At 48.4% G+C, this 16,365-nt stretch overlaps 1 protein-coding gene across 2 annotated transcripts in view; it reads right to left on the bottom strand.

Moving 5' to 3' along the window:
• The window catches only part of SYN3 (synapsin III), a 344,960-nt gene that overhangs the window by 315,645 nt on the left and 12,950 nt on the right, over nt 1–16,365 (bottom strand). For both annotated transcript variants that reach the window (XM_014459147.2, XM_023757231.1), the window contains exon 2: nt 7,786–7,843. In XM_014459147.2, the coding sequence (XP_014314633.2) occupies nt 7,786–7,843 (58 nt within the window). The remainder of the gene's footprint in view (nt 1–7,785; nt 7,844–16,365) is intronic.

The raw sequence follows: 16,365 nt of genomic DNA, 5'->3' as shown, positions 1-16,365 counted from the left end.
GATAGGAAAGAACAGTGGGGACCTGAGGAAGAGGGGAAAGGCCAAAGCTGGATGCAGACAAGTTCAAGACCCAACAGACACTCTGACAGATCTACTCAGTTAGGAGCCAGGACCCTGGCATCGGCTGAACCTGGGTTCAAATGCCAGCTTCCCCTCACTTACTAGCTGGGCGACCCTTCCAGGGCAATTTATTTAAGCAATCTGAGCCTCAGTTTCCTCCTCAACAGGCATGCTGTGTGGGTTAAATGAGTTGGCGCACGGGAACCCCGTGACACGGCGCCGAGCACACAGTACATGCTCAATGAAAGTTTCCTGCCATCACCATTACTAGCTCTTCTCCATCTGTCTATTGTCTCCTTAACCTGTTGGGCCTAAAAGTAGATACAGGATGGAGATACACCCGCATTCATCGATGCCATGGTTGAGAGAAACACTTGCTCCTCTAATGAGTTATGTTTCGGCGAGTCCACCCTAGTGGCCCACCTGCTTTTTTTATTCCCCCAGCTGGTTCTTCGATTTGAAAAGAAAGAGGCTTCCATGGAGACCTGCATGCTTTTAAAAAATAATACAAAACAGAACGCCTGAGGTCAGGGTACGCCAAGCCAAACAAATAAATCTTGCAGGACTGTGTTAACAAAACAAGGCTTAGTGGATCAGAGCAGGGAGAGTTCTGTGGGGCTCAGCCTGCAGAGAAGCGCCAAGCTCTGGTGAGTTTCAAACATAAGGAGGTCACAGGGGAGGACCCGACGATGGAGCACTGCAGAGCTCGGCTCCAACGCTCGGGCTGCATCCGGGGATGCATCCTGGGCAGGATGGACTCCAGGTCCACGGGCCTGGAGTGTCCTAGCGACCTAGACCCGAAGGCCCCTGTGGACCATGCATGCAACCTCCATGAGGGTAATTTGGCAAAACTGATCAGAATTATAAATGCCCTGGGAGGTAGACTCTGAGATGGACATTAGGGAGTGGTCTGGGGAAAGGGGAGGAAGCGGGTCTGGGCAGAGGGAGTAGTCGGCCTTCACAGCTGTCTCAGCAGGGGCCTTGGCCAACTCCACAAGGAGCTCGGAAGCTGGGTGTCCCTTCAGAGTTGTCCCAGAGTGGGCTAGAGGGGTGAGGTCTTTACACGGAGTGCAGCTGCCCCAGGACAGAGATGTGACCTGAGGCAAGTCCTTCACTCCTCAAGGTGCACTATGGCACTCACTGCCTGCAATACTTTTGGAGCCAGTTGTTGTATTTCTAGGAAGGAACCCTATGGCTACACTAACAAATGACACACATCTAGCCTTATTCGTAATAACAAAGTTATGGACCATACCCTATGGTATGTCCATGTGAGAGCACCCTAGACCAGTGATTCTCAACCTTCTGGCCCTTTAAATACAGTTCCTCATGTTGTGACCCAACCATAAAATTATTTCCGTTGCTACTTCATAACTGTAATGTTGCTACTGTTATGAATTGTAATGTAAATATCTGATATGCAGGATGGTCTTAGGCGACCCCTGTGAAAGGGTCGTTCGACCGCCAAAGGGGTCGCAACCCACAGGTTGAGAACCGCCGCCCTAGACAATCATGAACAAGAATGAGGCAGCCCTGCACACCCTCTCATGGAATAAACTCCCAGGTATGTGAAGAGTCAGGAAGCAGACGAGTCTGGATAAGAAGGGCGTGTGTGTGAATGTTGAGCAGCTAAAGGGGTGGACTGTGCCACTCAGCCCCACGCCCGGATCCTTCTGTAGTCTCTCCCACCCCATGGGGCTGAAAGCCTAAATCTACACATCCCAGTTAATTTCTACCAATAGCAGGCGTTTGTGTAGGAGTTGAAGCTAGGACGATGGTAGCAGCCCTCCTCTGTCACTTCAAGCAGGTGTTTGACCTTTCTGAGCCTCAGTTTCTCCACCTGCCAAGCGGGGAGAGTCCCAGTGCCCACTCCGAAGGGGCTGACATAAGATTATGCGGTCAGAGTGATTGAACCCATGCATTTGGTTATTGTTCTTGTGTCTGCAACATCGGCCAGAAAATACAGCGGATCAGAGGAGGGCCCTGAACTCAGATGGCCTGGGTTTACAAACAGGCTTCTGCCAATCATACGTCGGCGACCTTGGGAAATCACACATTCCCTGTGAGGCTGTGTTTCTGTAGGACGGAGGCAATGCCAGCGCCCAGGCCAACAATAGAAAGTATGAAGCCTTATCCTGTAAGTGCTCAACAGGGGACAGCTCTTCCTGTTTTCAACCACTCATGCAGGTGGTAGATGTCTGCAAATAATAGACTGCATCCTATTAAGGCCTCTCTTTTTCCGGACTCAACATCTCCAGTTCCTCACACTGAGCCCCTCTGCTCATAGAGGCCAGTCCTCTCCCTCCACTCACTCTCCACAGAAGGCATTCCAGGTTGCGATTCCCCCTTACAGTGTGACACTGAGCTGGGTGACACTAGAGTCTGACCAGCGTAGTGTGTGTGTGTGTGTGTGTGTGTGTGTGTGTACCATCACCTCCCTGTATTCTAAATGCTGTCCTTTGATGATGCAACCTGAAGTAGCATCAGGTTTAGGGGTACTAACAACCATAATCATAGTTCATTGAGCTATCAGGGGTCCTCAAACTACGGCCCGCGGGCCACATGCAAATACAAATATTGTATTTGTTCCCGTTTTGTTTTTTTACTTCAAAATAAGATATGTGCAGTGTGCATAGGAATTTGTTCATAGTTTTTTTTTAAACTATAGTCCGGCCCTCCAATGGTCTGAGGGACAGTGAACTGGCCCCCTGTTTAAAAAGTTTGAGGACCCCTGACTTACTATATGTGCCAGGGACTATGCTAAGCATAATATATACACTGACTCACTGATTCTACACAGTAAGTCTAGGGCAGCGGTTCTCAACCTCTGGGTCGCAACCCTTTTGGTGGTCGAACGACCCTTTCACAGGGGTCGCCTAAGACCATCCTGCATATCAGATATTTACATTACGATTCATAACAGTAGCAACATTACAGTTATGAAGTAGCAATGAAAATAATTTTATGGTTGGGTCACAACATGAGGAACTGTATTTAAAGGGCCAGAAGGTTGAGAATCACTGCTCTAGGGGCAGAAATTATTACTCTCACTTGGATGCTGAGAGATGTTATAAGTGGAAGGTCAGCACAGCTGAAATATGGGGGAGCTGAGATCCCATCTCTAGTTATCTTACTCTGGAGCCACAATCTTAACCTCAGCCCCATACTTCCTCCCACAGACTTTAGGAACTTACTCAACTCAAATCTTAGGTCTATTCTTTTCTTCATGGGATTTTAACAAAGTCTTCCCAATCCTGCTCCTCTTCAGCTGAGTTTTTGAATAGGAGCCTATAGCATATGCCCACTCAGTTTGATTGTATCAGATTTAATCCTATTCAGCTTCAAGTCATTGGCAAATGCAATTTGATAAGTCGCTGTTAAGAAGGAGGAGAGCAAAGCCAAGGGCAGAGCTCTTTGACAAGCCATTAGATACATTTCTCTCAAGTAGTCATTTCCTAATGGGGGTTATGCTTGACCTGCTACCCTGCCACCAAACTGGATTAACATCCAACCTCCATTTCTCTATCTCACTGACAATTACTTCTTAAAATATCATATGGTGTTTATGGTCAATATCTATGGCTAAGATCCATTCCGAGGAAGGTTGCCCGGGAAGAATTATGGATGGAAGGCAAGTGGGTATGAGAAAGAAAAAATATGATGGTCTTGAGTGTTAAAAAATTTTTTTTCAGGAGAAAATCCCTCCTTCCCTTCCAGAAGACACTTAAGTTGAGAAAATATGTAGTTTGAGGGCAAAAGATGAACAGAACTCCAACCAACAGCCTTCCCTGGGACCCACACACATCTATCTAGCCCCATCCCAACCCTGGTATCGCACAAGGGCAGGACTCAAGGGAGCCGCTGGCTTTCGTGAGCAAATCATCTTCTCTTGCCTTTCTCTCCATTGGCTGGAAGAAGGCACTGTCGTTCCTTATGCTTTGGTACCTCTACTAACACTGAGGGAAGACTGACCATGAAATTTCAGCCTTTCCTATTAGAGAAGAATGAAGTCCAAGGCCTGTCTCATGAGTCTTAGTCTGCTAGTCTTACAGAACTGTGAGTCCACTTGATATTAATCCATTCATCAACCCCATCACTGGTCCCACTGAGGGGTGACGTATACCTGTGGAGAAAAAGACCCTTTGCCTCAAATATAAACAGAGGAGAGCTTGACATGCCAAGTGCCCTGGGCAGAAGCTCTCAGGCTCTGCTAGGACACTGCTGTGAGGCCCTGCAGAGCCAGCAGGGCATTCTGGGTAATGGGATGCAACACGATGCAGCTCCCGCCCCCCCTTCCCCACGGGCCTCCTTGGGGTGTCTTCACTTCTGGCTCGGCAAGCGCTGAGGCAAGCAGTTTCTGAACTGGGGGGAAAGGGTGGGGAGAAGGGGCGGAGGCTTCCTCCAGGCCAACCACAACGAACTCATTCACTCTGTCCAGCAAAACTCAGACGGTGCAATTATCTGGTTAATTTGGCCCTTAGTTGGGAGACAGACTTCCAAAATGTGGGGAGGCCAGCTCAGACTAAACAGTGGCTTCCATCCTAAGTCTTCTCCCAAGCGCTAGAGGATGCATATGAGGTTCCTGGGGGTTGCTTATGTGACCCACCCATTGGTCCAGATGGGAAAACGACAGACAATTCAGACTCTAAGATGGGGTTCAGGACGGCATGTTTTCCATGGAAAAAAATCTCCAAATGACCTGCTAATTGGTCTCCTGGCTAATGTGCCTTCTGGCTTCCATGGAGGGGGATGGCTGGAAAGAGGAGGACTCGGGTTAGCCAATGTTTTCCAGTGGGATCGTAGCCCTCTTACACTGGTTGAGTGTCGCCAGAGCCCAAAGGGAGTAATTCTTAGGGCAATTCCCTCAGATGTTCCTGCTCATGGGTTTCATGCCCATAAGCTGGGCCAGGGGAGGCACTGACCTAAGAATAAAATTAAAACGTGCCTCTGAGGTTTTCACAAATGGGATGAGACAAGGCTAGCGAAGCTGGCAACGGAGCAGGTAACAGATGGTTGACGGAAAACTCCGATTTTTGAAGGGAGATTAAGGAGCAGTGATTTGTCTCCCTTGGAAACGGACAGCCTGGAATCTGTGGAATCTAGAAGTGGTTCCGCCAGGGAATATCTGCTTCCGTCCCAGAATGTGCCAGGCCCTGTGCTACTTGAGAATGAGAACCAAACAGCCAGGGTCCCTACCCTCATGCAAGGAATCCCACATCTACACAGGTAAACACTCAGGTAAGGGCCAGAAAGGAAATGCTGGGAACAACCAAGTTACCTGATAGAGAGCAGGATGTGAGGACTTAGAGGAGGAGTCTTTGAGGAAGGGATTTTAATGTTAACCCTTCTAAGAATCTAACTTGCTTTTTAAGAAAGTTCCCTCTGGCTTCAGTGCAAAATATCAATTGGAAGTGGGTGAAAAGATGGAGGTAGGAGGCCGCTGAACAGGAAGACTGGATGAGAGCTGATGATGGTTCAGCCAAGAATCTAGGCAGTGGGGATGGAGGGAAGGGAACAGACTAGAGCAGTGATGGCGAACCTATGACACGCGTGTCAGAGGTGACACACGAACGCATTTTTTTGGTTGATTTTTCTTTGTTAAATGGCATTTAAATATATAAAATATCAAAAATATAAGTCTTTGTTTTACTATGGTTGCATATCAAAAAATTTCTATATGTGACACAGCACCACAGTTAAGTTAGGGTTTTTCAAAATGCTGACACGCCGAGCTCAAAAGGTTCGCCATCACTGGACTAGAGAGATAGGGGCTGCAGAGTCAACAGGATCTGGTCATTTGCATGGGCGTATGGCAGAAGGAGAGGGAGGGATGCAGAGACCACAGGTTTCTGGCTAAGGTGGAAGGTAGACCGTGGCCCCCTTCACTGAGAGAGGAAACTTGGGGTGATGAGTAGGTTGGGGTTGGAGAAGATCATGCGTCCCGTTCTGGAGTCAACCAAACGGGATTCCCCACCACTGCACACCCTGCACTTCTGGTCTTACCTCTGCTCACACCGCTTCCATCTCATACACTCCTCACGTTGCCACCACTGTTGACAGCACAGCCATCCTTCAAGACCCACTGCAAACAGCACCCTCTCCTCGAAGCCACTCCTGGCTCCCTCGGCTCGTGTGGCCTCTGCGGCCCACAGTGCTAAGTCTGGACCTCCCTTTCCTGGACTCCACCTGTGTGGAGGCCTTGGGAGGACTTACCTTGCCTCCTTTTCTAGACCACAAGCTTTTTGGGACAGAACCTCTGCTTCTATATCCTCGCCGCCCCCCCCCCCCACGTTAGCTAGTAGCACAGTAGACGTTCGACAAATATTTGTTAAGTGAACGAAAATAACCTGCTCTTTGCCAGGGAAGGAAAACCAGTGGACATTGGACGGACTTGAAAGCCACAGGATCAAATTGAAATTCAAGTTGTCGGGAGTTTTAATACTAAGCCAACTCAAATTAGATGCTCAGAAAGGCTTTCGGTTCCTCCAGCACATCAAACTCAGAGTACTGGAAAAGTCACACCCCTCTATTTTATTTATTGCACTTTGCTGAGTTGATCTCATAGCAGGGACTTTTCCTATGTTATTAACTGGTTGCCTTTGGTGGTGATGGTGGTGATGATGATGATAAAAGGGTGACATTTACTAAATGTTGGTATGTGCCAGGCACTGTTCTCAGTACTTTTCATGGACTAACTCATCTGATCCTCACAACCACCCTATACGTTGATGGTATCATTACCCAATTGTATACATGAAGACACAGAGAAGCAGACAGCTTAGGGCACAGTTGGGATTTGAACTTAGAATCTGGCCCCAGAGCCCATGCTCTGACATGCTAAAGCCAAGCACAATTAGGTTCGAGTCCTAAGTTGGCCACTGACTCCCTATGTCAGGGGTCCTCAAACTTTTTAAACAGGGGGCCAGTTCACTGTCCCTCAGACCGTTGGAGGGCCAGACTATAGTTTAAAAAAAAACTATGAACAAATTCCTATGCACACTGCACATATCTTATTTTGAAGTAAAAAAACAAAACGGGAACAAATACAATATTTGTATTTGCGTGTGGCCCGCGGGCCGTAGTTTGAGGACCCCCGCCCTATGTAGCCTTGAGCAAGTCTGTGTTTCTTTCCCCATGAAATGAGGGAATTGAATGTTGATATTCTTGCTAATTCTAAGAGCCAGTATTCATGATTCTAATCTCCTCTGGGACTTTAAGTAATTTAATCCCAACAATGATACAAAATATATATATATATACACACACACACAAGAAAATGATACAAAGACATTAAGTCACGTGCCCAATACCCAGAAAATGAGGGAGCCAGGATTCAAAACCACAGTGCTCCCAGCGCAAGTAGTTCCATGCTTCAGAGACCATGGCAGGCGTGTGGGGAAGTGGAATAATGGAGCGGATGGGCCTTTGGGCTCCCCACGCCTATTTCTCTCAGAGAAGCTCTACTTGTCTCTATTTTGTAGAATGGGCTCCTACTTAAGATATCCTTAGAATCGGGAAGGTTCGACTGCTAAAACAAGAAGATTGAAAACCACTGGACTAAATAATTCTGCAATTTAATGAGACTCCCAGGTATAAGCCAGGATTTTTCTGGTAATCTTGGTTCATTATAGCCACGTAAGCTTGGGGTCTACAGTTGCTCCTGGGAATGGCTCCAGCTATAGAAAAGGTCAGCGTGACAGCGATAAAGACTCCGCTCCAACCTACCTGCTCCACTCGGATCTCAATCTCTCCATTCACCTTCTTTCCTTGGAAATACTTGGCCCTGTGAAGGAAAGGAAGGCATTTCTGAGTAAGGATGCAGACTGCTTTACCCTTTCTCCCTTCTCTCAAAGGCCTTATTGCCCCCAGAGGTGGGTATCCAGGCACATTCTCTACCAATGTGTTCTGACATGACCTCTGATTTCCTCAGTATTTATACGTATTATGAGAGAGACAGGGAAGAGTACTGATGGGAGAACTAGAGACTCAGGTTCTCGTTCTGCCTTCCTGAGTCTGTTTTATCCTCTCTAAAAGAAGAAATGAATACCTGCATGCTATACTTCTAAGGGTTATTAAGACTCCTACATAAACAAATAGTGCAGAATTATTTTATTGAATTATACCCTATATATTTCATAAAGGGCTTATTAAATTGCTCTATCCACTTATTTCTCAATTTGTCCATGTGTCCAGTGAAGTGGACCTTATCTACTCCTTTGTCCATCCCTCCATTTATCCATCCACCCATCATCCATAGGCCCATCATCCATCCATCCATCCATCCATCCTTCCATCATATTCACCTCCACACCCCTGCTTCCATCTTCCCATTACCAGTAAATGGCACCCCATCTACTTATTACTCAAGGCAGAAACACAGACATCATTCTTCTTACCTCTTTCTCTTTCCCTATCCCCACTGACTCTATATTCTAATTATCTCTCAATCCACCCACTTGCCCACTTTTCTCTAAAAACACACTAGTTTTGGCCTCCTTCACCTCTCTTCTCATATGGATTCTCTTGTCATCCTCTATTTTTCTTTCATAACACGTAATACAAGTGTAATTAGTAACCGTGTTTAATACCTGTGCCCCTCCGCAAGATAAGGCAGTTCTTCAAGGTCAGGAACAAGCTACCTTATTTGTCATTCCATTCCCATCACCTACCAGTCTGCTTCACACACAGTAGGAGCTCCATTACTATTTGTTGAATGAGTAAATAATTGAAGAGATAGATTTAAAAAAAAAAAACAACACTTGGTTTCTCTGCGACAGGCTGTAACCTGTTGTCTTTCTCATTAACGCTTACAACCACCACCACGAGGTAGGGATTTATTACTTCCTATAGACAAGGACACCGAAACCCAGAGAGATGAAATACTGTGCCTACGTAGCTTGAGTGCTGGCCTTCTAATTCCACACCTATGTTATTGCTTGACCCTGAAAAATAGCAGTCAATGTTGGGGTGCTCCTGGGTTTAGATGTCTTTCCACAAAACAAAAGTAACAAAAGTTTCCATCTGCTCTTTTTGTTGTTGTTGTTAATCCTCACCCCAGGATATTTTTCCATTGATTTTTAGAGAGAGTGGAAGAGATGAAGAAAGAAAAACATCGATATGAAAGAGATACATCCACTAGTTGCCTCCCTCACATGCCCTGACCAGGGTGAGGGATCAAGCCTGCAACCAAGGTACATGTCCTTTTATATATATTATTGAGTTCAACGAGAAAGGGAGAGGGGGGGGAGGGAGATAGACACATCAATGATGAGAGAGAATCTTTGATCAGCTGCCGCCTGCATGCCCCACACTGAGGATTGAGCCCGCAACCCAGGCATGTGCCCTTTACCAGAATCGAACCTGGGACCCTTCAGTCCACAGGCTAATGCTCCATCCACTGAGCCAAACCAGCTAGGGCGAGGTCCATGTCCTTGACTGCAATTGAACCTAGGACCCTTCTGTCCATGGACTAATGATGCTCTATCCACTGAGCCAACTGGCTAGGGCCCATTTGCTCTTTTTAATTGTTGACGAAAGGAATAGTTCTTAGTCACTTGCTGCAGTCTCACCGTGTTAAGCATCTCCATAAACCTTTCCTGGGGCAGAGACAGCTCTTCGATCCCAACCCATTTTACACAGTGAGAGAGTTTATAGACTGGCACACACACAAAAAAATGTAAATCCCAACTCTCCATTCAGCTAGGTATGGCCATGAGATTGAGCTCTAATCAATCATTTGCATTGATTTCATTCAAGAATCTTCTTAGTTTCTTCTTCCACTCTTTCTCCTGGAACATCAATGCTGCCATCTATTTTTCTCATCCTTTCATTTGCGGAGGAAAAGAATGCTTTCGACATAGACATCATGCTTCTTACCAAACTTCAGTCTGTCTGCCTCCAAAGTCCACCCACACCTCGCCGATGCTGCGGAGTTCATCGCTTTCCAACACGGCCCGCGTCTCCAATGGACAGCGCTGCTATTCGCCTCACTTTTCCTTACAATGTTCTCAGGTTCTGATGTCACCGAGGCAGGAGTTTAGTGGGACAGGAGCTGCCAGTGATACTTGAAAGCAACATTTTGTTTTCCTTTCTCCCAGGATGGTCTTAGACAAAACGTGTGTAAAGCCAGCCTCGTGCAAAGGGAACCTTTCCCCTAATTTGTGGACTTTAGCACAAATTCTTGAAGACAGTGTCGGCAAACTCCAGCACTGGGATAAGCCCATCTCTGATGTTTTGTGGGGCCCAGGGCAAAAGAACCAAAGGAAGCCTATGAGACCTCCATTAAGTATATAAAATTGATATCTAAAGCTGGCAAACATTTAAACAAAACACGTCGATCTGGTCTTCCTTCCATAACAAATACAGTTGCATCATTTCCTGGAAGAGTCAGAATTTAAACTTCTCAGAATTCTGTGCTGCAGGCGATGGGGCTGCTTGTGCGGGCTTGTGGGCGGCCCAGGCCACACGGCCAAGCTTTATCCCCTCACTCACACCCCCATCCACAGCTGTCCCTTGGCCATGCCTTGGGAGGATGGACCAGAGAAGTGGCCTACCCAGGCCCTGGAATTGGGCCTGGTCCCTTTAGGTAGGAAACTCTAGACTGCATGGCCCTGAGGGTGCAATTGGCAGGGCCCCCCTTTGTTGTCAGGAGGGGTATAGTGGGTAAGGGGCCACGGCAGGACTTAGATCAGTGATGGCGAACCTATGACACGCGTGTCAGAGGTGACACGCGAACTCATTTTTTTGGTTGATTTTTCTTTGTTAAATGGCATTTAAATATATAAAATAAATATCAAAAATATAAATCTTTGTTTTACTATGGTTGCAAATATCAAAAAATTTCTATATGTGACACGGCACCAGAGTTAAGTTAGGGTTTTTCAAAATGCTGGCACGCCGAGCTCAAAAGGTTCGCCATCACTGACTTAGATCAAGGGTCCCTCTAGATTGGGTAGGAGTATTGGGCAAGCCTGGGACCTGGGGGTGGTTACTAATGAATGCAATCACTGGAATACTGAAGAGAGCATGGATTTGGAATCATAAGGCTTCAGCAAAAGCTCAGCTCTGCTATTCACTCACCACGGACTTAACCCAACTAGGTCCTAGTTTCCTTGTTTGTCAAGTGGTAATTCCATCTACCAGTCAAGGCTGTGGTGACAAAGTCACTTGGTCTTTTCTGTAACAAGGTAGAGTGTCCCGGGCTCCAGGCTGGACCCCCTGGAGGCAATCCCAGCTCAATCATTCCCTTGCTCCGTGACCGTGGGTTACTCCTCAACCCCCATGTGCGCCAGCTTCCACTTCTGGGACATGGGGATACTCGTAGTAGCTATTACACAGGCTTGCTGTGAGGATTAAACAAGACAAGACTTATAAAGCACTTAGAACAGCTCCTGGCACATAGTAAGCTCCAAAGTCTACAGCCCAGGGCCCAAAACAGAATCGACAAAAACAACAGAGCCCAGCTGGTGTTGCTCAGCAGTTAAATGTCGACCCAGGAACCAGGAGGTCACTGGTTTGATTCCGTCAGGGCACATGCCCGGGTTGCGGGCTTGATCCCCACTGGGGGGCATGCAGAAGGCAGCCGATTGATGTTCTCATCGATGTTTCTACCTCTCTCTCCCCCTCCCTTCCCCTCTCTCTAAAAATCAATAAAAACAGATATTTTAAAAAAACAAACACCAACAACAGAGAACTACTGAGTGTTTGTGGGTGTCATGTGGCAGGGACCCACAAATAAACAAAACGCAGCCTTACCCTCACGGAGGTTACAAGACAGAATCAGTATTCACCTCACTCTGATCTGTCCCATCGATGTAAGAAGGGATGGATGACGATCATGATAGTAGATAAGTGGCATCGATAACTAAAGCCTCAAGCCTTTCACATCCCTCCTCCGACGTGACCCTAATGTCACCCCTGAGAGGTGTCGGGCAGGGAGCAGTCCCCAAAAGTTCCAGACGGAGAAGTCCCTGCTCAGTCCCACAAAACCTCTAAGGAGCAACAGTGAATTGCCCCTTATGCTTTAAAAGATCTTGGGGATCCAGACCTTGATTTGGGGGATTCAGTCCAGACCCTGTGGGTCCTTCATGAGCTGGACCCTGCTGACCTATGGCCCGTTTCTCCTCCATTTTTCCGCCCACCACACAGACACTCGACTTTCTGCGATTCCTTAAACACGTCCTATGCATTAATGCCTCTGAGCCTCCGCACGTGTGTTCTCTCTGCTCAGGATGGCCTCCTGCTCTTCTCTGCATGGCTGCCTCTTTCTCACTCCATCAAGTTTTCCCTAAAAGCACCTCCCTAACGAGGCTGGTTTAGGTGTCACCCTTCTAGGCTCCCACAGTGTGCTGTCCTTAACCACTAGAGTAGGGATCTCCCTGTGTTGCAACTACCCATTGCTTGCCTGTCCCCTGTCCCCATACACCTAGTCTGTGAGAGCCTGGAAACCCGAAACTGCGTCTCCACGCTCACCGAACTCAGCATCCGGCACAAAGGGCCCGGCCCAGGGCACATGTTTAACAAATGTTTGCTGACTGGGTAAATGTATCAGGTCTTCCAGGGATAGGCCATAGGGCATCCAGTCCTGGAGACACGTTACTGCCATCTACTGGCACACTGGTGTAATACACTTACAAACCCACACCAACTAGGATGTGGGGTCAGATTGTGCAGTGACAGACAGCTGGCAGCCCTCGCCTTGATTCTAACCTGGACCCCAGAGCAGCACTTTGTTCCACACCAGCACCACCCAGGTGGCTCTGGCCTTCCAAGCCCTCACCTTCCCGGGAGGAACACTTGTCCTGCCCGTCTCCGGGATGTTCACCGCCGGGCCTGGCAGACAGATGCAGGCTGCAGCGCCGGGTCAGGCGGTCCATCCCCCTGCCTGGCCGGGAGTCAGAAGTCTGTCTCCTGACGGGCCACACAGACTGCTGCCTCCTTGCCGGGGGGCTCATTCAGGCTGGAGCTGCCTGAACAGCTCTGTCTGGCAGAGGGAAGGGTAGGGATGGTCTGGAATTCTAGATGCCGTGGGGGCTGGGGTGGCTGCCTCTGGAGTTGCCCGGCTGTCTGACCTCGGGTAAAACGGACAGCCCCACTGTGCCAAGGGCTCTGTCTCCCTCACGCAGACCTCTTCCTGACGCCCTACTAATGTTTATTCTCATGACGAGCTCCCTGAGCATCCCGGCCAATCAGTCAAGCCCTTGGCCTTGGGGAGGAGGAGGGGGCAGCTCTGACTCCACCGAGCTTCCATCTCTGTGGGTGGTCTCCTAGTTTACAGCCACATCAGAGGAATCAGGAAGGAGAATATTATAAAAGCGGCGCTGCCTGGGGTGGGAAACCCCGGTTCGGGGAGGCGGGATGTGGTGTGAGAGAGAGATTTATGAGGAGGGGTACCGAGGCTTTCAGGGCTGCAGCAGGGGCGGGAGGAAGAGGAGAATTAGCACAAACAGGATCCACCTGTGTCCAAGCAGCGCCCTCCCAACAACTCCGGCTGGATGTAGGGTCACGGGGGCTAGGCCTGGGCAATGCCCTCCCCAGGGAGGAGGGGTCAGGGTCGGTCTGTCTCAGGCACAGCCACCTTCCCACTGGTCGCTCGGGTTGGGGGAGGGGTGGGAGGAGAGGGAGGCAGGAATCGGTTGCATTAGATTTTCATGTTTCTAATGCAACACGTCAGTTGCTCATCTGTGGCCTGGACAGAAGGGGGACGGGGGGAGGCGGATGAGGGACCACGCAGGAGCCCGGTGAAGGTGGACACACACAGCCTTTCTCAGTTAGCAGGACAGGGAGAGTCACGTGGCAGTTTGGTTGCATGGAGATTCGTCCAAATTCGGAGATCCAAATCGAGCGTCATTATTTACTCCCAGAATAGCTAACCTCCTGGCCTCTTCCCCCTGTCGGAGGACCCTCCAATGATGGGCAGCCTCTCCTTTCAGTTTGGGGGCTCCAGTGGGTTCGGAAAGGGAGAGACCCTCTGAGGGTAACAGGCCCCTCGCACCTGTACAGGGATCTGTGGAGGTAAGAAACCGCGACCTACTAGGGCCCAAGCCCCTCACTGGCTCCTGACAACACTAGGGAAGGATATTTTTGTGGCTAGGCCGGGTCACAATTCACATCATCTATTCGCTCCCTCATTGTATCACTATTGACTGAGGCTCGTTGGGACTGGGCACCCTGCTAGGCATGAAGGGAAAGGCTGATATCGTTTCTGCTCTTATGGAGCTAACTCGCTCTTAGAAAAGTCATAAAACTAAGCAGGTGAAAAAGAAATGATGAGGACTATGAATAAAATGCACGAAGCGATAGAGGATACATGTGGGGAGCAGGGGAGCTCTGAATTACGTCGGTCAGGGAAGGCACTTACATTTTATTGACCATCTACTATATGCCAGAGCCTGCAGGCTCTAAGGAAACAAGGGTAAAGATAGCTTAACCAGAGGGAGAGACATATAAAGGATGACAACCACACAGGGCATTAGCCCAAAGATCCCAACCCAGTCTGAGGCCCAGTTCATTCATCAATCCATCCAGTATTTGGTACTATTCTTTGCCAGGGCCGCGGGCCTTGAAGATGAATGCGAGAGGGTCTGTATGTGCGTGTATGTGTGAGAACAGAGGAGAAATGAGTTGGGTAGATGCTGTGGGCACCCGGGGAGGGCGATGAGTTTTCCTGGGGCATGTCCCTAAATGTATAGAAAAAATGAGCAATGGGCATGGAGCGGACGGTCTAGATTTGAGTTGGCAGCTCTGGCACTGGCTGTATGATTTTGGACAAGCCTCTACTTCCTCATCTGTAGAATGGGGAAAAGAAAATCTACCCATAGGGTTGTCATGAGAATTAAATGAGGATGCAGAATTAAATGAAGACCTGCTAGCAGGTGTGCTGCTCACCTGTGGGCTGCTAGGGTGGAACCTCACTTCTCTAGGTAAAGAGGGGGGTGGGCACCCCCAGCCTCAGAGATAGACCCAGGTCCTGTCCAGTTCTATTTATTTCCTAGTCCTGCCTGACACAAATGTCAACCCTCCCGAGTCTCAGTTTCCCTTGTACACCTGAGAACATGAATATGTCTGCTATTAGTCCCCCATGAATGACCTCCCTGACACATGGCAGGTGTTTCATGTCATCTCTTCCCCTTCTGTCTGTTGAGAGCTGAGTTCAAGTTGTTGCAGAAGACCGGAGAAAACCAAGCAACGCTTAGAGAAATGGAGTTACACTTTATTATTATTACACGCGGGCCCAGAGAAAAATGTCTTTCAAATTCTGGGCAGCAACATGGAGGAAGTTGTCCCTTTTTATATCTTTTTCAGTCCTTTGCCCCCCAAATATGGGGTTTTCCGATCCCCTTTGCAAGTTCTTAAAGAGCCCTATGTGCTGGGGCTTTGAGACCTCAACCAAAGGCCTGGCCTGGTGCCAGCACTGATAACTTCGTCTGGGGAAGGTTTATGGCCTCTCTGGAATGGGAGTAGTCTTATTTCCTTATTATTTAAGCAAGCAAGCGTTTACAGAAGCCAAAACAGCAGGGCTACAATTTCAAACAGCAGTTTTTATATAAGATGGATGCTTCAGAGTGATGGGTCATTTTCTCACTCCAAGAGGAGGAAGGGGGCAATATCTTTCTCGCTCTGAATGGAACTCCTGCTTCATGTCTAGTGTGACGGAAACCTGCCCTGGCTGCTCCCTGGCACAGGCCTATAGGATAAACAGTCATCAGCCACCCACTCACTGTGACTGCAGAGATGGGCTAGAATGTCATCTCCAAGTCCCTACCCCTCTCCTCTCCAAAGACACAACACTGTGTCACCCTCATCCCCACAGCTATCTCAGAGTCCACAACTTTCATTCCACCAAAAGGGTTAACATTTAGAAGGCTAAGCTGTTCCCTCAGCAAACATTTAATAAACATCTAGTAAGACACCATCCAGGGGAAGTTCCCATGGGAAAGATAATGCACTCAAAGGTAATTCATACCCAGATACAAGTGACTAATACACAGGCATTCTAGAAAAGGGATACAGATGGTATACGGAAGATGAGAAGATGGGGACCATGAGAATATTGAATGCACAGAAGAAGACTGAGCGAACTTATTTCTTCTCCCTCTCTCCTTCCCTCCACTCATCCATTTATCCATCTATCCATCCATCCACTCACCCATCCATCCATCCCCTCACTCATCCATCCATCCATCCATCCATCCATCCATCCATCCATCCATCCCCTCACTCACTCATCCATCCATCCATCCATCCATCCATCCATCCACCCACCCATTTTTCCACCCATCCATCTATCCATCCATCCCCTCACCC

The sequence above is a fragment of the Myotis lucifugus genome, unplaced genomic scaffold, assembly GCF_000147115.1.
Source record: "Myotis lucifugus unplaced genomic scaffold, Myoluc2.0 scaffold_103, whole genome shotgun sequence".
Classification (NCBI taxonomy): Eukaryota; Metazoa; Chordata; class Mammalia; order Chiroptera; family Vespertilionidae; genus Myotis; species Myotis lucifugus.
The sequence above is the reverse complement of the archived record's forward strand: the minus strand, read 5'-3'. Positions and strand labels throughout refer to the sequence as shown.